The sequence below is a fragment of the Rattus norvegicus genome, chromosome 9 (genome assembly GCF_021556685.1).
Source record: "Rattus norvegicus strain SHRSP/BbbUtx chromosome 9, alternate assembly SHRSP_T2T, whole genome shotgun sequence".
Lineage (NCBI taxonomy): Eukaryota > Metazoa > Chordata > Mammalia > Rodentia > Muridae > Rattus > Rattus norvegicus.
The window spans coordinates 91,156,930-91,179,555 of record NC_141542.1 but is presented as its reverse complement, the minus strand read 5'-3'; the positions used below and the strand labels follow the sequence as shown (position 1 = coordinate 91,179,555).

Genomic DNA, 22,626 nt, shown 5'->3' with positions numbered 1-22,626 from the left:
TGTGTGTGTGTGTGTGTGTGTGTGTGTGTGTGTGTAGGAGGCTGTTTGAGACAGGTCTGCTTATGTAGCAATGGCTGACCTGGAATGCTGAGTGCACACCAGGTTGTCCTTGAGTTTATAGAGGTTCCTGCCTCTGCCTCCCAAATGCTAGGAGTAAAGGCTTGGCCATCAACACCCAGCATGACCAAATGCATTCTATAAGTGAAAATTTGTCATGATTAGAGTGATTACATAAGAAAGATATCTGTGTTCCACATGAATTAGTAGAGTCATTCTCTTCTGTTTTTCAGGGTCCTCATTCTTCATTTGAAACGATACAGCTTCAATGTGGCTCTCTCGCTTAACAACAAGATAGGACAACAAGTCATCATTCCAAGATACCTGACCCTGTCATCACACTGCACTGAAAATACAAAACCACCTTTTACTCTTGGGTGGAGTGCACATATGGCAATGTAAGAGACCACGCTTTCTACCTTTGCTTTTGAAATATAGTATTCCAGAGATTAACCAAACTAGATAACAACCCTCAGGAAAAGAAATCAACCCAAAAGGAGATTTTCATTCTTTATTATTTTGTAGCTTTAATATTAAAATGTTATCTGATAGAAGTAATTGGGGGAAAAAATGCTTACACAAAAGTTTTTCAAATTTAATAGATTCCTCTCGTAATATTTTTGAGGGAGTATTGCTACTCTTAGAATACCAAAACCAAAAAAAAAAAAAAAAGGCCATGTGGTATTCTTGAGAATATATGATATATGTAAAATGTGGTGATTTATTTCTGTGTTCTTCTCTACAAGTTCTTTTTTTTTTTTTTTTTTTTTTTTTCGGAGCTGGGGACTGAACTCGGGGCCTTGCGCTTGCTAGGCAAGCGCTCTACCACTGAGCTAAATCCCCAACCCCGTCTACAAGTTCTGTTTCAGTAGATCTGAATAGGGCTTGGGAATCAGTGTCCTTAATAAATGCCTCAGCTCTTTGGAACATGCTAATTTGAGAATCAAATGTTACACGATAGCCCCCTCCCCCCCCCCAAAAAAATTTTTGGTTGTAAATTATGCCCAATATGAATAACTTCAGAGAGTCCCAGAAATGTTTTCGAGAAAAAGAAGTTTCCTCTGCTTGAGATTTGTCTTTGTCCTCATGCATGTTTGGACCTTAGTACTTCTGAATGTGATGCTTTCCTGCCTGCGTGCTCCACTTGGAACCCTATGCTGTAGATAGTTTTCATACTTGATCAGTAATTCGGGAGAATCATAAAGTCCTAGAGCTGTAAGAGTGAAAATAATTTTTGAGAATTTTTTTCAAATCCTTGATTTCACTGAGGTAATTAAAAAGGCCAAACCTTGCTGGGTATTGTAGCATATGCCTATAATTTCAGCCTAAAGCAGAAAGAATGCTTCAAGACCAGTTTAGGCTGTGTAGAAAGTTTGTGGCCACCTTGAGTTACATAATACTCTGTTTCCAAAAAGAACAAGGAAGGACAGTTTCTTGGCTAGAGTTAACATTACAGAAAATAAATGGAGCACTTCCCAAAATTAATTGATGTAATTTTATAAGATATATTTCTCTTGGGTTTATAAATTACATCATGTAAGTTTACATACTGAAGTCCTCAATAGTCTACTAGCAAACCATGTGTCTAAAGAATCTTTAGTGTTTGTAATTTGTTTTCTTTCTGCTTTTATTTGAAGAGAATGTTTTTACTTAGTGCAAACCGCCCTCTGCTGGTAGAGCTGTTAGGCCCTCTGACTATATTACATATCTTGTGATGAATGATCTGAAAGGAAGCTGACTATATTTTAATGCAGTTTTAGTGGTGTTAAGACCTTGGAATGTTCAGCTTATCTGTGGGAAAATCTGCTCTGACTATTAAGTGTAGTAGTATATTCAATGCTCTCCATCTAGGAAATCTCAATAAACTGAAAGCTATTATTTTATTGCTCAAAAGTAAATAAGATGGTTTTCCCCTAAGTTCTTCTCGTGTTTTATACTTGACTTCATTTGCAAAGCTGTTTATTTCGATAATTAGAGCAAGAAGAGCAAGGTGGTATGGTTTGCATTATTTTAAAATATTGTTTGCTTTTCAGGAGGGGTCAGAAGAGACTTGTAGTGTAGAATAATTAACTTTACCAGTTAAATATCTACCTTTAATGATACAATTGTATACATTATATATTCTCCAATTTTCTGATAGTTCTAGACCATTGAGAGCCTGTCAAATGGTGAATTCCTGCATCACCAGTCCTTCTGCACCTTCAAAGTGAGTTCTTTTTCTTATGGACACAAATTTTGTCTTTCTAGTGTGGCCCACCCCCTTTTCTTCATTTCTTTTGCATGCCAGTTGCTCAGCATTGCTCATGCTTGGGGATGTCTTTGAGTCTGGCTTAGATAAGACCTGGGCACACATTTTAGCAATCAAAAAGCATCCCAAGATTTTGTTTTTAAATTTCTTAAAATATCTTTGTTAATACGTGATGTTTTTATCCTAAAACTCTGAAGAACTGAGTGTAAGGTTTAAAAGGATGAAATAACTCCTGTCTGAAGCACCCTTCCTCACAGGTAGACACAGACAGAAACCCACGTGTAGTTAGCTCCTCTCTTTGACGCTGACAGGGAGAATTCTGAACAGAAACAGGAACTAAGCACTAGAATGCAACTGTTAAAGTGTTTTATATTTTTTAAAGACCAAATTGTACTTCCTTTAAGAATTCACTGGAAATTCTTTTTATTTTATTAAGATTTATATATTTATTATATATAAGTACACACCAGAAGAGGACATCAGATCTCATTACAGATGGTTGTGAGCCACCATGTGGTTGCTGGGATTTGAACTCAGGACCTCTGGAAGAGCAGTCAGTGCTCTTAACCACTGAGCCATCTCTCCAGCCCTCACTGAAAATTCTTGATTAGACCTTTTTCCCCTAAAAATTTCATATCCCAAAGTTGTTTTTTTGGTTTTTTGTTTTTAGGAAAAACACCGTTTTGTTCTTTAAATGCTTGTTTGGGATTTGTGTAACCATAAAATGACATTTAGGATATTTTCCCTCCTGTTACCATTTTTTAGTACAATAAAACCAGATGATTAACATGAGTAGAAATCTGGACTGGTATCATTATGCTCTCCAGATACAATGAACAATACCATTTCCTGCTTAGAAAGTAAGCAAGTGGAGGCTAGTGAGCACTGGCTGCTCTTCCAATGGCCAGGGTTCAATTCCCAGCACCCATATGGCAGCTCATACCTGCCTGGACCTCCAGTTCCAGGGGATCCAACACCCTCACACAGACAAATATACAGGCAAAATACCAAGGCACAAAAAGTAAAAATAAGCTTTAAAATAACTTTTTTTAAGTAAGTGATTCATTTACAGTACAAACAGTTTTCACTGTTATAGGCAAGTTGCCGTCTGTAAACATTGTTGTTACTAATAGACTGTATTTTATGTGTCAGATCACAGTGGTTGCAAGAAACAGATGGTTTCATTGGATATATTGTACCTTGGCATAGCCATCTGTTTTACTGGGATGAGAATTTGAAAGTTGGTTAATAAAGGTGAATAGTATCTATAAGACCCATCATGCAAATCAAATTTAAACAAAGCTGAATTCTAAACACTATACATTGGTTCTTCTGTTCTTTGTCAAATTTCACCATGATAAAAACATCTCAGGTATCACTTTCCCTTCAACAAAGTATTGATAAAAAGCATGTCAAAGTTTGCTTGATGAGCATGAGTCAAAAATAAATTAAGAAAGCTAATTAGAGCTGGCTATGGTAGCGTACATCTATAATCCCAGCACCTGGGAGGTAAAGGCAGAAGGTTCAGGAATTGAAGACAGCCTGGGCTCTATGAGACTATGAACCATTGGTGGGGGCCTAAGTTGGCAAATTCTAAGTTATATTGAAGACCTGCCTTTGTGAGGCTCTTGGGAGTCTTCAGTTTTGATGCCAGCCACTGGCCTCTTCTCTACATTTCCAGGCTGTGCTCTTGATTTTTACTGCACTCTCCTTTTTTCTTGGTGTCATGCCTTATGTCTTTACAATTTTCATATTTAAATTAATTGTAGTTTTCAGATTTTTACTTTGTTCACTATAGAATATTAGTTTAACTTCCATCAAAGAAATCCTTCTTTGATGTAGTAACAGCTTATCAGGTATCACTGAACAATATTGTCTCCCATAAATGAATTTTAATGAGACCGAAGGTTGCCTTTTTAACCATTTATCTCTTAAAATTTTAACCATATTGGAAGGAATTTTCTAAACTACATGAATGCTTTTCTCCCTCCCCTCTCTGTTTTGTGGTTTTTGTTTGTTTGTTTTTTGGTTTGGGGGTTCTGTTTGGATACAGTTTCTCAGTGTAGCCCTAACTGTCCTGGAACTCATTTTGTAGACCAGGTTAGCCTGGAACTCATAGCTTCGCATGTCTGCCTCCTTAGTGCCGCTATTAAAGGCATGTGCCACCCCACCTCAGTTGTGAAAAGTACTTTCTGCTCTTCCCAGAGCCTTGGAGTTCAGATCCCAGCACCTGTGTCAAACAGATTACAACCTAGCTTCAGGGGTCTGGCACGTCCTTCTCGAGGCCTCCAGTACTCCAGTACTCCTCCAGTATTTCCACAAATAAGTGCACCCAGACCTAGAGCATATTGACACGTAGACATACATGCCTATATTTACAGAATCTTTTTACAAAGGAAAAGTGAACCCACATTCCAAGTGTCATACTACACGGGGTGTTGTTTTTTACTTTCAGACAAAATCTCGCTGTAGAACCCAGGCTGGTCTCACATGCAGTTCTATTGCCTCAGCCTCCCTAGTGCTGCCAAAACAATGCTCACTGCAGTGCCCGGCTTTGCTGTGTTGAAGATTGTACTCTTTGTCTTTGTGTTAAACGGCTTAGTTCTTTCTGTCCCTGCCCTTTGTAATTATCCACCCTTATTTCATAACTCATTTCTTGCAAATTTGCTACAGTATTGACCATATATCGTGTCCTAATATATAGGATTTAGAACTGCTTTTCTCAGGAGTTTTTTTATTGTTTTCTGGTTTAGGAATGTCTATTCTAGGAGGTAGACAGGTTGAGAATTCTCATCTCAAAATACTAAAATAAGTGGATTGTTACTGTCATTTTAAAAGTGCATAGAACAGGGGTTGGGGATTTAGCTCAGTGGTAGAGCACTTGCCCAGCAAGCGCAAGGCCCTGGGTTCGGTCCCCAGCTCCGAAAAAAAAAAAAAGTGCATAGAACATAATATAAAAGATCAAAAAGTAGCTCTCATGTGCTTATGTCAAAAATATGGTGGTGCAGGCCTTGAATCACACTTGCGCACTTGAGAGGCATAGGTAGGCGATCTTTGTGAGTTTGAGGCCAGCCTAGTCTATATACCATGTGAGTTCTAGGGCAGCCAAGGCTATGTAGGGAGACTCTAAAAGAAATGTACTGATTAGTTGCTATACCTTAATGGACTCAGTAGAATACTTTATAAAGATGATAACAAACTACATTTGGAATTGGTCATTAAAAGAAAAGGGCACAGAGTTTGCAGGTGATACACAGTAGCATAAGCATTTTTAAGCTATGGCTCTTGAGGAGAGTGTCAAAGTAACACATACATATACTTTTTTGACTGGTCATTTTTCTCTGTTAAATAGTTTTTTATAATGGAAAAGCTTTTTGTTTTGGTGTTTATACATCAAAAGCAAGCAAACAAAAAAAGACAAGTGTTTATCAGACATTTTTTTATGTATAATTACAGGAAATTTACCTTCAAATCCAAGAGCTCCTTGACATCATGCCTTGATTCTGACAGTGAGGATGAACTTAAACGCTCTGTGGCCCTCAGTCAGAGACTTTGTGATTTGCCAGGCAATGAACAGTACCAGGAAGATGTGGAAAAAGTAAGTAATGATTTGTCAAAACATCTGACAGTGTTCTGTTTAGTTTAGCTATCCAAACAAATGCCTCAGCAAATTAAAGAAATTGACAAAGTAGATCTCAAACATAATGCCTGTTTCAGACACTGGCTATGTAAGAGTACTTTTCCTAGATACAACAAAAAAACAAAAACCAAGTTTTGTCTGAGCATAATAGTGCATGCTTATCCCAGACAAAGGAGAATTAGGCAGAATTCCAGCTTCAAGGCCAGCCTGATCTGCGTAACAAGACACTAGCTCCAAAAATAGTAGTCTGTTTTAAAGAAATTAATGTTGCTGGGGATTTGGCCAGTGTTGAAGTACTTGGCTAGCATGTTTCAGGTTCTGGGTTCAATCTCCAATTCCTCACAAAAGGGCAAGGTGACATCAGCAACTCTCAGAACAACTTCCACATTCTGTTTCATCTCTTTGTTTATTTTGGTAGCTGTTGTTTTGAGGAGAATATCATAATGTTTTATATGAAAAGAGCAACTACAAAATGTAATCTTTAAATTAGAATCGTGAAAACATGGCTGCGTTGTCTGTTACAATCCTCAAAAAGTAAGCTTTTCCAGGTGTTGGCCTCATTCTGTAGAACTACAGGAGCTACTTACGTTCTATGTTGTCCCATCTTACAGCAGAGCTGAAGGATTGTGACTTGACTGTGAAAGAGCAGGAGAATCCTCCTAGAATAAAAGTTGCTCCATATATTTTATGACTTATATAAGCTTGTGTAGCTTTTGTTTTTCTTATTTTAGACAATATTGCTAGGTGATGTATGCCTTTAGTCCCAGTACTTAGAAGGCAGAAGCAAGTGGATGTCTGTGAGTCTGGTTCATGTAATAGTTCCAGGCCAGTCAGGGCTATATAATCTGACTCTGACTTAATTTAAAAAAAGAAAAGGCCACCCAGCATTTAAAATAGAATATTCAGGGTAGTAAACATAATGTTTACATATATATCTGGGCCAAAATACCTAGTACTTATTATCTTTCACTAATCTTTTGATTTTGGGGTCTTTGGGGTTTTTTGTTTTGTTTTGTTTTGTTTTTTTGGTTGGGTTTTTGTTTGTTTGTTTTGTTTTGTTTTTTGAGACAGAATTTCATGTTATAGCCCAGGCTGGCCTAGAACTTACAGCAGTTTTCTTGCCTCTGCCTCCTAAGTGCTAGGATTACAGACATACACCACCATACCCAGTTGACTTACTGTTTGGAGTAACTTTATTTTAGCAGTGTTTACCTTCCAAATTTCTATAAAGGGTATACTTTGCACCTGTCATAATCAAGCAAAACTGTTGGGTTTGGAGTTGAAGCTCAGTTGGTAAAGTGCTTGCCTGGTGTACATGAAGCTGTGGGTGTGAACAACAAATTCAGTTCCACACTCTTTATTTTTAAAGTGTGTGTGTGTGTATTAGGGTGGGAAGATTGCTCTTGAAAGCAGAAGACGGTCAGACTTGTGAACTGAGAACTAAACTTGATCCTCTGCAAGAGCAGTATGAACTCCTGGCTGATCAGCCATCTTTCCAGCCTTCCAGTTCCCACTTTAAACTCTAGGGTATATTAGATTCAGTGTTGAACATTAGCTATATTGATTAACATTCGTATTGGTAGACATTGGGTATATTAATGGACACTTTGCCTTCTTGTAAAAGTAATTCTCTTCTATAGGATTTGAAATTGTGCAGATTAGATCCTGGGAAGTCCGAATTGGAGAACTCAGGATTTGACAGAATGAGTGAGGAAGAGGTGCTGGCAGCTGTGTTAGAGATAAGCAGGAGAGAAGCCTCGCCGGTACTCAGCCCTGAAGATGATGATAAGCCAACCAGCAGTCCGGACACTGGGTTTGCAGAAGATGATATTCCAGAGATGCCTGAAAATCCAGACGCTATGGAAATTGAGAAACCCAAAGCAATCACTGAGCCAGGTAAGGTTCATCAAGATAAGCATCTTTACACAAAATACGTTGTTCCAGAGCCTTTACTGACAAGAGTTTCTAAATAATCCAAGCCCTCACTTTTGGGAATGGAATTCATAGAGTGATACCACAAAATTATTTTCTAGATTTTGTGGAGTCAATGTGTCTTCGATTTCGAATTACTTTATATGTAAATAAAATAGTAGTGTATACTCAGGTTGACAAAAACCAAAAGGCTGATGGGGTTTTATTTCCTCTTAATGCAATGTGTTCCCCTGCTCTTGTTAGTCACTGTGCAATAAGTATCACTTGGTCATATTCATTCTTTGTTCTCAGAACCATTCTGTGGGTCAGTACTCCTGAATCAAGGGCATTCTCCACTGCCCTAGAATATTTGACAGTATCTTTCATTTTTGGTTATCACAGTAGAGAGTAATGAACTGCTTCTGGCATGAGCATTTCTATATCCATAGATGAGAGGAATCTTAATTCCTGTCAGGTGACTCAGTAAAGATCTCCTATCCCTGATAGAGTCTGGGGATCCTGCTAAAATTTGTAGCATACACGCTTCTCCATTTCCCGGTCCCCAAAAGGCCTTATCAGCACCCCGTGCAAATTATTAATGATACTGAGGCTGAAAAACCCTGATATAGATGAAATTGTTAGTCCCAAAAAGTTCTAAGGCTGGGAGTGTAGTAGTTTGTTTAGTAGCCGGGTGTCTACTAAAGACTCTGGGTGTGGTTCCCTAGCATCCCCAAATAGGCATGATGGTGCATACCAGTTATCCCAGCAAGGAGGTGTAGATGGGAGTTAACGTCTAGGCCATCCTCAGATACATAGCAAGTTCTAGGCCTGCCTGAGCTGTTAGATTATAACCTGCAGTGTTAATGAGGGCGAGGTAACTACTCTCTCAACAGGAGGTGTCACTAGAGTCCACAAATTTCAGGTTTTCTCCAAAATAATGTTCTGCTTCTTTAGGTCCTGCTAGTTTTACTGAGATAACAAAAGACTGTGATGAGAATAAAGAAAACAAAACTCCAGAAGGTTCTCAGGGAGAGGTTGATTGGCTCCAGCAGTATGACATAGAGCGGGAAAGAGAGGAGCAGGAGCTGCAACAAGCCCTGGCCCAGAGCCTTCAAGAACAAGTAAGATGCTGTCTGATGCTGCTTCCTCCCTGCTTCCTAGAGATCATCACAATGACCCATGTGTTAATCATTGACTATGTGTCAGTCGTTGCTCCTAGTTATTTACATACAGTTAGATATTAGGAAAAATTATTTGGGCTTGTTTTGGATTGGAACAGTTATTAAATTAGGGTTTTCATTATGAAAATGGATTTTTCTTTACTTAATCTAGATCTAAAAGGCTTCCCTGGGGATTGTAATAAACAGCCAAGGTTGAGAAGAGTGCCTTAAAATCTCATAGTCAGTTCTTCTCACCTTTATTTATAAACAGTGCTGCTGTACGTACAGTACAGTAGATATGTGCATGTGATGCTGGAGACGGGGCCCAGGCCTTATCCGTGCTACACAAGGATTTTACCTCTGAGCTTCATCCCCAATCATAAAGGCAGCTAAACATTTTTATTTATGTTTTTTATTTTTTTGTTTTGAGTCAGGGTTTCTCTGTGTAGCCCTTTCTGTCCTAGAACATGCTCTGTAGACCAGGTTGACCTTGAACCCAGAAATGCATCTGCCTCAGCCTCCCCAATGCTTAGAATTAAAGGTGTGTTCTACCACTGCCCAGCCTGTTTATATTTTTTCCCAAGAATACCTTTACTATTTCAGAAAAATGACAGTCGAGGTTCCTCATTTGGTATTGCTGCCAAACATGTCTTGTAGATCTGGTTTCTTTAGTTAGGATAAAGTATTAAAAATGTTAGCCTATGGAGATGCTGTTCATTCTACTGTCATACACAGGGCGTGAGTGTCTCCTAGATGAAAGTGATTCAGCATCCTCTCAGGGGAGCAAGCCACTTGTGTTCTACACTACATACAATTAGTTATTGAAAAAGGAAAAGTGTATTCATTGTAGGTTGTTTGAAATCAGCATTGTAGCAGTGTTTACATCTGCATCGTAAAAAGTGATAAATGCTAAGTCCAGGGAAAAGAAAGTAAGTTGTTTGCTAGGTGTGAATTATGTGTCAAGCATTTTTTTAAAGGTCTGTTTACTTATTTTATGTGTATGATTCCACTGTTGCTCTCTTCAGACACACCAGAAGAGGGCATTGGATCCCATTTCTGATAGGTGTGAGCCACCATGTGGTTGTTGGGAATTGAACTCAGGACCTCTGGAAGAGCAGTAAGCACTCTTAACCGCTGAGCCATCTCTCCAGCCCTGTAACTAGAATTTTATATATTAAAAAAAAAGGGGGCTGGAGAGGTGGCTCAGTGGTTAAGAGCACTGACTGCTCTTCCAGAGGTCCTGAGTTCAAATCCCAGCAACCACATGGTGGCTCACAACCATCTGTAATGGGATCTGATGCCCTCTTCTGGTGCATCTAAAGATAGCTACAGTTACTCATATAAATAAAGTAAATCTTAAAAAAAAAAAAAAAAAATTATGCCACACAGTCACACTGAATGATTTTAGGTTGGCAAGCCTAATGTTATTGACAAGAGGAAATAAAAACCCCAATGTTATGTTTTAAGAGGACAGTGTTGAAAAAGGAACAAGCTTCCATTCCACCTTCCACATAGGTCATAGTTCAAATACCTGTTAAGCTAGAGAAAGCATGGTGAGCAAGTGCTCCCAGAGCAGTGTGTTGTGCCTTCATTGGCTTATCTAAGGAGCACCTCCATAAATACTTGTTCTTGTTCTCTGTAGGAGGCTTGGGAACAAAAAGAAGATGATGACCTCAAAAGGGCTACAGAGTTAAGTCTTCAAGGTATGGAGAGGAGTTTAATTACATTTTTAAACGGGAAAGTGTATTAATACATAGAAGAACATTTTAAACATACATATATATATATATATGAGACTGACAAAGTCTTGTTTAGCCTAAGATATCTTTGGAACTCTGTAGCTAAGGATGGCCTGGATGGCCTTAAACTGATCCCCTGCCAAGTGCGGAGATCACATGCAGGGCCTGTGTGTGCGAGGTACACTCTGCCAACTAAGCTCTTTTGCTTATGATTTTTGTTTTGTTTTGTTTTTCTTTCTTTTTTCTTTTTTTCGGAGCTGGGGACAGAACCCAGGGCCTTGCGCTTGCTAGGCAAGTGCTCTACCACTGAGCTAAATCCGCAACCCCTTGTTTAGTTTTTTAAATGTAGTAACAGATTTATAGTATTTCTGTTAGAGTGTGTGTGTGTCTGTGTGTGTGTGTGTGTCTGTGTCTGTGTGTAATTTTTTTTTTAAACTGGAGCTGGAGAGATAGCTCAATGGTTAAGTGAACTGGTTCCTCATCCAGAGGTCCAAGGTTTGATTTCCAACATCCATATGTCATTCATTCATATATATATGTGTGTGTGTGTGTGTGTGTGTGTGTGTGTGTGTGTGTGTGTGTGTCTTTATAACTCTAGTTGTATAGAAAACAGCACCCCTTTGATGTCCATGGGCACCAGGCATGCACATAGTACCTAAATACGTGCAGGCAAAAGACCCTATTATAAATAAATCTAAAAGTATATGCATGTAGTTTAAAAGTTATTTTACTATCTATACCTATATCAAAATAACATTTTTTAATCTCAAAAGGCAAAATATCTGTTTAATAGAAGATTTATAGTTCCATTGCTAAGATTTTTACAATATATGGCTTCAATCCAATTGACTTCTCCAGCAGTTCACTCTCAGGAAATCAGTTGAGAGAGCCAAGAGAAAGAACTCAGTAGCATAAGGTTTACATACAGAGGGATGGAGAGATAGTCCAGTGGGTAAGAGGACTTGCTGTACAAACATGAGGACTTGAGTTTGGATCCCTTATCTATATATATTTAAAAAAAGAAAAAGCCTACTCACAGATATGCTGTAATCCCAGTACCATGTGGTGGGGAGGAGCTACGAAAGTGCCAGGATGACTAGAGCTGGCTGCCTGCCTATCTCTAGGTTCGGAGAAAGAGACCCTCTTTCACAGGAAGTAGGCAGAGAACAATAGAATAGGATACATAGACACACTTAAAATACATTTAAATTTTTAGAAACTCACGAATGGTCATGTTATTTAGCAGAATATTTGGAGTGAGTACTGAAGTATAAAGAGATCTTGGATGGCTCTTCACTTCTGTTAAACTGCCTTTGGTTTTTCTCCCGTTCTCAGAAACAGATTGAGATAGAACACACTTGGGTAGTATAAAAATGAGTGATCCTGGGGCTGGGGATTTAGCTCAGTGGTAGAGCGCTTACCTAGGAAGCGCAAGGCCCTGGGTTCGGTCCCCAGCTCCGAAAAAAAGAACCAAAAAAAAAAAAGGGGGGGGGGGGATCCTGACTGATCTGAAAAGCAGAGTATAGAGGCGAGCACTGGCAGCACTGTAGTTAGGACAAAGTTACAGACACAAAACTACGATTCTCAGGCATTCTGCCTTCAGGGCCACCTGGGGATGGGGTCCACAACTAGCTATGCAAGAATGATCTTTTTTTTTTTTTTTTTTTAAGATTTTATTTTTATTCATTTTATATATGACGAATACACTGTCACTGTCTTCAGACACACCAGAAGAGGGCATCGGATCTCTTTACAGATGGTTGTGAGCCACCATGTGGTTGCTGGGATTTGAACTCATGACCTCTGGAAGAGCAGTCAGTGCTCTTAACCACTGAGCCATCTCTCCAGCCCAGCAAGAATGATCTTAACTGAACCTCCTACATATACCTCCCAAGTGCTAGGAATGGGGTCCTGTAGCACACCACCTGGTTTCACTTTTGTAGTTTTGTTTTGTTATTTTTAAGATGGTCTCACTATAAAGCTGTGGCTGGCCCTCGAACGAACTCTGTGGCCCAAATGGTCCTCCATCTCACAGAGACCCACCTGCCTCTGCCTCTGCCTCTGCCTCTGCCTCTGCCATGTAGGATTAAAGGGATGTGCCACTATGCCTGGTTCCAGTTGTGTATTGACTCCCACAACACTCCCCAGCTTTCTTAAGAAAGATCATGATGGAGCTTGGCCCCAAGGATGCACCTCTTCCAAGACCACACCTCCTAATCCTTTCCAAAGTAGGAGTTCCAACATCTAGGGACCAAGTATTTAAACATATGAGCCTATGGTTGCCATAGGCTCATTCAAACTGCCACTTCACTCCACGCTATAATGTTCACTGGCTTGATCTTGGGCAGGCAGTCAGTCATAGCTACTTTGAGTTCATAAGTAGAGTGGCCTGACATGTCCAGTTACTGTCTCATTCCAATCCTCCTGACCTCTGTCTTTCAATTCCTTCTTTTGTGGTGGTCCCTGAGCCTTAGGAGCAGATAGTGTGGTATAGATGACTCTTTGTCCTTTGGCTATTTGTGAGTTTCTGTGTTAACCACTGTCTACTGCACATAGAAACTCTAGTGAGGGTTGATAGCTGCACTAATCAGTGGGCACACAGATTCAGAGGGCAATTTAATACTTTGTCCATTTAGCAAAATAACAGTAGTAAATTTATCCTTTGGGTCTATAAGCTCCCCGGCCAGTGTTTCTTAGTGAGATTCATAGTACCTAGTATGAGTTTCTTTCTGTGAAGTAGGCCTTAAATCCAGTTAGAAGTAGTTGGATACAACCACAGCATTTGTTCCACTGCTGCACCCATGGGCATACCTTGCTATTCTAGTTGTTTGTGTATTCACATGGGCTCACAACTGGGTAAAACCGTTGATGACTCTTTCCCCAGCATCTTCTGATAAACTAGGTGAAGGCATCACAGTGCCAGGGAGGTGAAGACAGTCTCACCAGAACCCATCCTAGTGAGAGACCTTGTCTTTAAAAATCCAGGTAGAAGGGCTGGAGAGATGGCTCGGTGATTAAGAACACTCTGGCTGCTCTTCCAGAGGTCCCACGTTCAATTCACAATCATGTGTAACTCTAATTCCAGGAGATCTCTTACCCATTTCTGGCCTCCAAGGGTAGCAGACGTGCATGTGATGCATAGATAATATGTACAGATGAAACACCCATGCACATAAAAGTTAACAACGAACAAAGCAGGGCAGGTGGCTCCTAAGGAACAACGCCAGGTACATGCACAGTCACCTGAACTTACGCAGACACACAGCAAACAAGAAAAGGGGCACTTCTTCCATAGATCCCTACGTTTACAGTTACTTCCTAGGGTGCCTGAGTGAACCTGGTTAATAGAATATTTTGTTTTCTTAGGATGATGAGATAAATATTTGAAGCTAGGTTTTTAGTTTGTTTTGGGTTTTTTGTTTGTTTGTTTGTTTTGTTTTTGTTTGTTTGTTTGGTTGGTTGGTTGGTTGGGTTGGTTTGGGTTGGGTTGGGTTGGGTTGGGTTGGGTTGGGTTGGGTTGGGTTGGGTTGGGTTGGTTTGGTTTTTGTTTTAAGACATGGCCTTGTTTTATAGTCCAGAGTACCCTCTATAAAAAAAAGTGCTTTAGAGATCTGTAAAACTCAGTCTTCAGCCTTTCTTCTGCCTGGTGTTAGGATTGCAGTTGGACACCCTCAAGTCTAGCTCTGTCTTGAGCTATTCTTCCCAGTCATCCTATGTCTGTTCTAAGAACTTTTACAAGACCCATCTTTCTGTTCTTCAGAGTTTAACAACTCTTTTCTGGATTCCCTGGGCTCAGATGAGGACTCTGGAAACGAGGATGTTTTTGATATGGAGTACACAGAAGCTGAAGCCGAGGAACTGAAAAGAAATGCTGAGGTATGGTTGCTGACACTGCGGGGGTCCCCTCTGCTCCTTCTCTTTAGAGACTCTCTTCAGTATACCACAGCTTCCGCCCCTCAGCCGCTGGCAACTCATCTTCATCTTCTCTTTTGCTCTTTATTTCCTTCAGACAAAACAGAAATACATCCTGACTGTCTGATGTTCTTCTTAGATAAGAACATGTATATCCATATAAATGGAGACATAGATATATTACATTATCTCTAGTTTTACCAAGTAACTACTAATGCATCTAATGAAAACTGTTCATTCGGTTAATTCTGTAATAATAAACATATTGGTGTACCCTCCTACACTTTTTGTTTTGTTTTTGTTTTTGTTTTTTTTTTTAGACAGGGTTTCTCTTTGTAGCCCTAACTATCCTGGAACTTAGCTTCAAACTCACAGAGATCACCTGGTGCTGCCTCCCAAGTGCTGGGATTAAAAGTACGCTATCATGTCTAGCATCCTTTTCTTTTTGCAAATGATTGCTTTTCCCCAAAAAAGACTGATTACTTGGGATTCTACTCTTCTAGCACACACCTATTATTGGCAACTAGTAATTTATTATTTTGTCATTCCCACTTTCATAGGTGTTTAAAAATGTTATAACTTAAGCAATGTTTTGTTCTGCTTGTTAAATCCTATTTGCTTGACTTAATGGCTCATGCCTATAATCTCAGCACTTGGGAGGCTGAGGCAAGAAGATCCACCAAGAGTTCAAGGCCAGCCTGGACTACAGAATGAGATCCTGTGTCCAGAGGGGAGAAAAGATTATTTACAAGTTTTTTTTTTAACTTTATTTTATGTTTCTGTTCGTTTTTATTTATGGTGTGTGTATGTGTTCTATCTGTATATGGAGCCTATATACCAAAAGAAGGCATCAGATTCCATTACAGATGGTTGTGAGCCACCTTGTGGTTGGTAGGAATTAAAACCCAAGTCCTCTAGAAGAGCAGCCAGTGCTCTTAATCGCTGAGCCATCTTTCCATCCCTTTATTTCTTTTTTTTAAATGAAGTCTCCTGTAGTTCAGACCATGAACCAGCTATGTGCCAAGGATAACCTTCTGACCCTAACACCTGTATCTCCTGAGTATTCCCACTATAGGCTTGTGTCACCATGTTCTGTCTATGCGGTGCTATACTGAACCCAGGGCTTCATTAGGCCAAATAAACAGTCTACTAGCCGAGCAGCATCTCCAGCCTGAGCACTTTATTCTAATGTCTGTCGTCCTTTAAATGAACATACTACTTAGGTAATTTTTAACTAACACTGAATGTTTAAATTAGTTTTGTTGGTGGTGGTGGGTTTTTTTGTGTTTTGAAAAGGTTTTTGCTATAAAATACAGTCCAAGGTGGACTAGAAATCTGATCCTTCTGCTGAGTACTGAGATTAGAAACATGCTTCCACACAACTTCCATTTTTGATTATCATAGTGTTTTCAGCAACTGTGTGATTATAGTATTCTCCACATTTCGAATTTCCTATTTAAGATAAACTTCCCAGAGTAAAATAATTCATCAAAATTTATGAATTGCTAATCGTTTTTGATTGTTTTTCAAGACAGGGTTTCTCTAAATATCCCTGCCTGTGCTGAAACTTGCTCTATAAACCAATCAGGCTGGCCTTGAACTCAGATCTGTCTGCCTCTATCTCCCAAGTGCTAGAATTAAAGGTGTATGCTACCACTACCGGGCACTAATAGCTTTTATTTCCTAATAGCTGTATTCCATCTTCAGGTTTGACTTTATTGTATATTCTACAGTGTATAAATTTCACTTTTAATTTTTTATTTTATTGATTACTTTAATACAGCATTTAAAATGTAGAAAAAGTCAACTTATTGTATATATGCTAACCTCATTATAATATTGCAGTGAGTGATTTAATATACATAAAGTATACCTTTTTTGAAGATTTTAGGCGTGTGCACGCACGCACACACTCATGTGCACTCGCATGTGCTCGTGTGTGCGTTCATGCAAACTGTCAAGGCCAGAAGCAGGCCTCAGCTCCCCTGGAGCCAGAGTTTTATAGGCAGTTGTGGTGCCTATATGGGTGCTGGGAACTGAACTTGAGTTCTACATAAGTACAGGATACTCTTGACTCTTAAGCTATTTCTCCAGTCCCAAGTATATTCCTTTCTTTTAAGTTTTTTTTTAGGATAATTCCTGGAGATAGGAGTCATACACTAAGGTTTATAAACTGTAACCACTGAAGTGTTTACTGACTTTTACTACACTGTGCACTCAAGATTATCTATATCACCTTTTATTAATGTAAAGTCATTATTTTACTTTTATCCAAATGAAGGGTTACATCCACTTACTTGTGTTTTCAGACAGGAAATCTTCCTCACTCCTATCGGCTCATCAGTGTTGTCAGTCACATTGGGAGCACCTCTTCTTCAGGTAAATGGACACCATTTGCCCCGTGTGTTAGTATTTGCTTGTCTTTATTAGGTTTAGGTTGACGACTGTAAGGAAAAGTCAGAGACTAAGGATGTAATTGATAAAGTGCTTGCCTACTAGCATGCAGGACTTCATCTCCACTACTGTATAAATTTAAAAGTGGGATACATATCTGTGAGCCCAGCATTCATAAAGTGGAGGCAAGAAGATCAGGAGTTCAGGGCCAGTCTGAAACCTCATCTATAAAAAGATAAGGAAACTTTAAATATTCCCTTAAACCCTGTGTGTGGATTATGTAAATTGGTGTGACTATTTTGGTTTTTCTATTCATAAATGATGATAAATATTCTCCTGAGCAAATATATTTTTTAGAAAGTTATCTACCTGGGGAAATGATTCCGTGGATAAAGTACTTGCCTTCCAAACATGAGGGCTAGAATTTGGAGTTCAGCATCCATATGAAAATCCAATGGCCTATCTGGAATCCTAGCCTCATGTAAGCTGGCTAGCTAGCTACATAAGTGAATCTAGAAAATTCTGGGTTTAACAAGACACCCAACCACAGTAAATAAAGAAGGAAGTGATTGAGGAAGACACATGTATGCACACATGCAAAAGATAAAAGTAAGAAACTGTTCTCTGGGTTTGGTACATTTCTGTAATACACTGAACACTTGAGAAGCAGCATGGTTTATTTTTTTAAAAAGGTAAAAAGAAAAACCTCAAGGCCTTGTGAACCACATAAGTGAGCGCAAGGTTAACCAAGCTTCCTAAAGACACCCTGTCTAAAATGGCCAAGAGCTGAAATGAAACTCTGTTGCAGAGTACATACACACAACCTATCACTTTAATTCTCTGTACGTATTTTTAAATGAATTTGAGAAATATTGCTGAAGCTGATAATAATGGGGCCATGACTTGTTTCTCTTTCTCAAACTTCTGATAACTGAGAAAAAGGTTTATTTTGGAAAAACTGTAATTTTCTGACTTTGTTTCAGGTCATTACATTAGTGATGTGTATGACATTAAGAAACAGGCATGGTTCACTTACAATGACTTGGAGGTCTCTAAAATCCAAGAGGCTGCCGTGCAGAGTGATCGAGATCGCAGCGGCTATATTTTCTTCTATATGCACAAGTAAGAACCCCAGCAGATGGCAGAACAGGCTGGGGCCATCCAGACTCTGCTCCCAGCACTTTATAGCTGGGGGCTTTGGAGTTTCCTGTCTTTGCCTATGGTTTATCTCTTGATAGTTCTCAAAACCCCCAAATATTTTCTCTGCTCACGTTATCATCTGATAAGAATATCTGAGGATTACACTTATAGTGGTTGTTCTGTGGTAGGATCTATCTTATAAGCTAGTCTTCAATTCTCTCAGTGAGGTCTGATCATGTGAATAGGAACTGCACAGAGTTCTTACCAAAGCTAACTGCTGGCATGTCCTCATTCTCAGAAATCAGCTTCCAGGGTTAAGATGCTCAAACAAGTAAACTGCTAAATTAACAAAACCTAAGTGCCAAGCAGGATTGTGCAATTTCATCAATATCCATGTCCTGGTTTGATTTGCTTTGGTTTTTCCCTCACCTGTATTTCTCTCTTCTCATTGAATTCTGATTTTTGTGGTTCTTTTTCTTTTAGGGAAATCTTTGATGAGTTGCTGGAGACAGAAAAAACCTCTCAGGCGCTTAGCATGGAGGTGGGGAGAGCTGCTCGTCAGGCCTCGTGAGGAGAATCTCGTGGGCGGCGGCATGAGCTGCACATCTGTCACTGCCACCCTCCTCACTGTCCTCTGCCCCAAGAGAATTGGAACTCTACTTGATGCAGGAGCAACAGCAGCTCAGGGCCAAACCAAAAGAAGCTTCAGTCATGTGCACCGCTCCATGCTGTTTTATGGAAACCTTGGTCTCATCTATAGCTGATTATCCTCTTTTTCTCCTACAAGAGTGCCGCTTCCTTTTGTGTTAGGAATGAATACATGCTGTAAATATATATGTACATACCCACACACATATATTGAATGAATGGAGCCTTAAAGAGCTAGGATGAGCCACCAGAAGTGTAGTATTCCTGCTCACAATGAATGCTGCAGCATTTGGCGGAGAAATCAAAGTGTCCAAGCACATTCATCTGAGGAGGTCTGAGGATGCACATAGCGTTTGGCTTTTAACTTTTGGGTTTTTGTTTTGTTTTGTTTTTCATTTTGAGTAGCTTCACTCAAGTCCAACCTTTCATGTTTGTTGTAGGTAAAGCTCACTGGAAAGCTAGTTACACTAAAAACAGTTCTATTTTCCTTGCAAGAGGCATTTCTGTAGCCTAATTTGAGTTTTATTTTTCTTTTGATTTTATGATTCTCATGCTGTTTACGTGCAGTTTCCAAAATGGATTGTTGGTGCTTCAGAACGTCACAGCCCCCTGCTGTGGTTATGCTCTCGGCACTTTGTTTCAGATGTTTCCACACACTGTGCTCTTCGTACTCTTCCGTGCGGTGGTAGTGGTAAAGCTTTTGTTTTCTTCTGTGTGGAACACGCATGACCCCAACGGATTACGGCCTCAGTTGTGAAGGGTTCAGAGACAGCTCATCTGGGACTGACAGGGACGCTCAGGGCAGGGAAGAACACTAGTCCCTGACCTGCGGGCACAGGGAGAGGGGCCATGCTACCTTTCACAGTGCAGGCTCTGGACCACTAAAACTGAGAGCTAAACACTGTTGCAAGGGTTAAATGAGTAGCCAGAGGGGATTCCAGGAGCTGTCAGTCAAAGGTGCCTAGTATATCTCTTACTTGTTAGTGCTCTGAGTGTGACCAAGTGTCAGTGTAGTGGCCAGTGCTGCAAAAGTCACTCTGCTCACACGACCTGCCTGGTTAAGCAGCTAATGAAACCATAAAATGAACCTGAGGGAATTGTCAGCTCAAGTATCATTAAGATTGCACAGACCTTAGCAAAATGAAGCCTGCATTCATTTTTTCCCGTTTTTTCATTCTTTTATTATTAATGGGAGGGTTGCTGTGAATTCTAAGTTAGGTATGAAACCATATTAGATTTTCAGAGGATGTTAAAAACCCATCATTGAAGATGCAACATCTCTTCTGGAAGAGTGTATTCAGAGAGCTCCAGCCTGATTCTTGGGTATATTCTCACTTAATCACCTCTTCTAAAGCTCTGAATCGCTGGAGTGTGTCTCGGTGCTTTGACTACTGATAAACTCTGACTCCTACCATCTACACACATAGTGACTGTTCCAGAGTGGCCCAGGTAGGCTGTGCAGTAGTTTAAAACAGAGGGAAGTATTTGTGTCTAAAACTAACCTTAACCTGTGCTGTCTCACTTGTAGCAGAAGCCTGGTTTTGTCTGGTTTTGCTCGAAAGTGACTGGTTATCTCGAATGGTTGATGATCGTGTGCTTTAGCAAGTTCTCTCTCGTCTCTGCACTGGAGAACGTCAAGCTGTTGAAATGATGGGGAGGTTTTTGTTTTTGTTTTTGTTTTTTAAAGGCTCTGCATTGAGGTGTGGAGGACACTAGAAATGATGCCCTGGGCCTAGACTGCCTCCTGGGTTTTTGAGCTGCTCTGACAGCTTCTGTTCCTGTTGACTTAGAAGTCTGCTTGACACAGAGCCTGATTTGTTTTGACTCTCATGTCTTGGGCAGGACTTGTTAGTTAAAAATAGGTTATTCCTTGCAAATTTAGGACTTAAGTTTTATGCCCAGTTCATACAATGACCTGTCAACCTCCCCTGCTCCCTTCTTTCCTTTAACTTGACCGCTTGGCTCCAAATGGCAATCTCACCTAGACTTTATTATAGGGTACTGGTTGGTCTAAGGTGGCTGTGTCTATTTTAAAATTATGAGTAAATGATATATTCCTCTTTTTTTTAATACTGTGAACAAAGAATTGGGAGATAGAACAGTTAACATGTTGGGCTGGGAAGGGACAAAGTATTAGATAGGAACAGAGGGTGTCCATTCCCTTCAGTCAGCATAATAACCTTCCTGTGTAAAATGCCAAATGTATGGTTATGTTACTTTAAATGACTGAACTGGAATTTTATAGCAATTAGTACTCTATGCAATCTTGTCATCTTAGCCAAAACTGGAAGAGAAAATAAGCTAAAAAGTTGATTTTACACACACACACACCGTGTTATGCAGAGTTAAAAAGCTGCATGTGAATATTATCTTAGTAGCCAAGACTGTCATTTAGGTCTGTGGGGAGGCTGTTCGCTTGCTTCATAGATATGTGTACACACACACTCATAAGCTTTGTCCCAGCAGGAAGAGTCAGCGAATCCATGAATTGTTTACTTTCTGATTCCAAATTGGTTTCTTACTTTTCTGTGGTCAGGTTTAATTAACCTAGACAGCTCAGCAGAGCAGACATCGCAAGCGTGGATGTGTGTATGTGTAGATGTGTGTATATTTTAAGATGTAGTACTTACAAATCAGTTAACTCTGGGTGCAAATATTGAACTTCACATTTTTTTATTTTTCTTCTAGATGAAGTAAAAAACTCCTAGGGAAAGGCTCCAATAGTTCAAACCTCAGCATAGTGACTTTGCGTTTTTCCCTGCACACCACAGACTCATATGCAGGTCTCTAACCAGATCTGTGCTCATGTGAACCTTGCACTCATGTGAACTGTGTATATATAGGGACACTTTCAGAAACTGGGCCCAACACACATGAGAGTGGCATAAAGTGTCTGCTCTTCTGCCTGCTTTACAGTAACATCTCTGCAAACACACAAAAACAGATCTCTGCCTTCCAACACCTTTGTAATGCATTACTTAAGATTCTGTCTATATTGTCTTATCATCTGGAGAACTATTTTATTGAAAACCTCTAGTTTCTTGGCCACAGGAGTTTTGTAACAGAGGTACTCTGTATGTTGCCACAGTAGACTTGATGGTTGCTTTAGTTACTAGATCTGAGCAGTCTCTCATTTGTACACGATTGTAAATTGCGTCCTTTCCATGAGTGCTGTGTACCTAAGGTCTGGAGGTTGTAATTAGGTGTTCCCATATGAATAAACATTTTAGTAACAGTGGACTTAAAAGTTACAGATAGGAGATAGTCCTCAAGCCTGAGAGGAAGCTGGATGAGGGTCAGTAGTCACGATCCAGGTGTGTCCAGCCAGATCAAGAACAAAGGACGGTTGTCTGAACTACTCAGCTGGAATAAAGAGTGGGCAAGGAGGAGACCATTGTAGTGTGTGTACCTGTCCCCATGCTTCCTTTCCTCTTCACGGTTCCTCCTCACCCTCCCTGGCCCTTTGGTGGGGGTTCTTCATGGCTGGGGGTGGGCTGGAACAGAAGTGAGGTTCCTGCACTTTGCTGATTGAGCCGCTCCCAGGTTTGCTGGCAGCTTTGGCCACGTTGTGAGGTGGCTGTTTTCCTTGTGTTCAGAGTGACTTGAGTTCTGAGGATTGATGTTTGTGTGGAACGGCGCTTTGTCTGTGTTTTAGCAGAGCTGTTCCTCTCATCCTTTAAGATTTTTCCCCCTGGTTTTGTTTTCTTTTTAAATTATACAAATGACTTTTTTTTGGTATGTGTGTGAGAAAGACATTAAAGCCTTTATTAACCTCAT

General features: G+C 39.9%; 1 protein-coding gene across 10 annotated transcripts in view; it reads left to right on the top strand.

The window, feature by feature from the left end:
* Positions 1 to 22,625, top strand: part of Usp37 (ubiquitin specific peptidase 37) — a 100,005-nt gene extending 77,380 nt beyond the window's left edge. For 4 of the 10 annotated variants that reach the window (XM_087564334.1, XM_087564331.1, NM_001427671.1 and 1 more), the window contains 10 exon segments: positions 291 to 455; positions 2,198 to 2,263; positions 5,762 to 5,903; positions 7,586 to 7,841; positions 8,811 to 8,977; positions 10,659 to 10,719; positions 14,516 to 14,631; positions 16,977 to 17,046; positions 18,045 to 18,183; positions 18,685 to 22,625. In XM_087564334.1, the coding sequence (XP_087420460.1) occupies positions 291 to 455; positions 2,198 to 2,263; positions 5,762 to 5,903; positions 7,586 to 7,841; positions 8,811 to 8,977; positions 10,659 to 10,719; positions 14,516 to 14,631; positions 16,977 to 17,046; positions 18,045 to 18,183; positions 18,685 to 18,772 (1,270 nt within the window). In that variant the 3' untranslated portion in view covers positions 18,773 to 22,625. 10 annotated transcript variants of the gene reach the window in all.
* The last annotated feature ends 1 nt before the right edge of the window (position 22,626 follows it).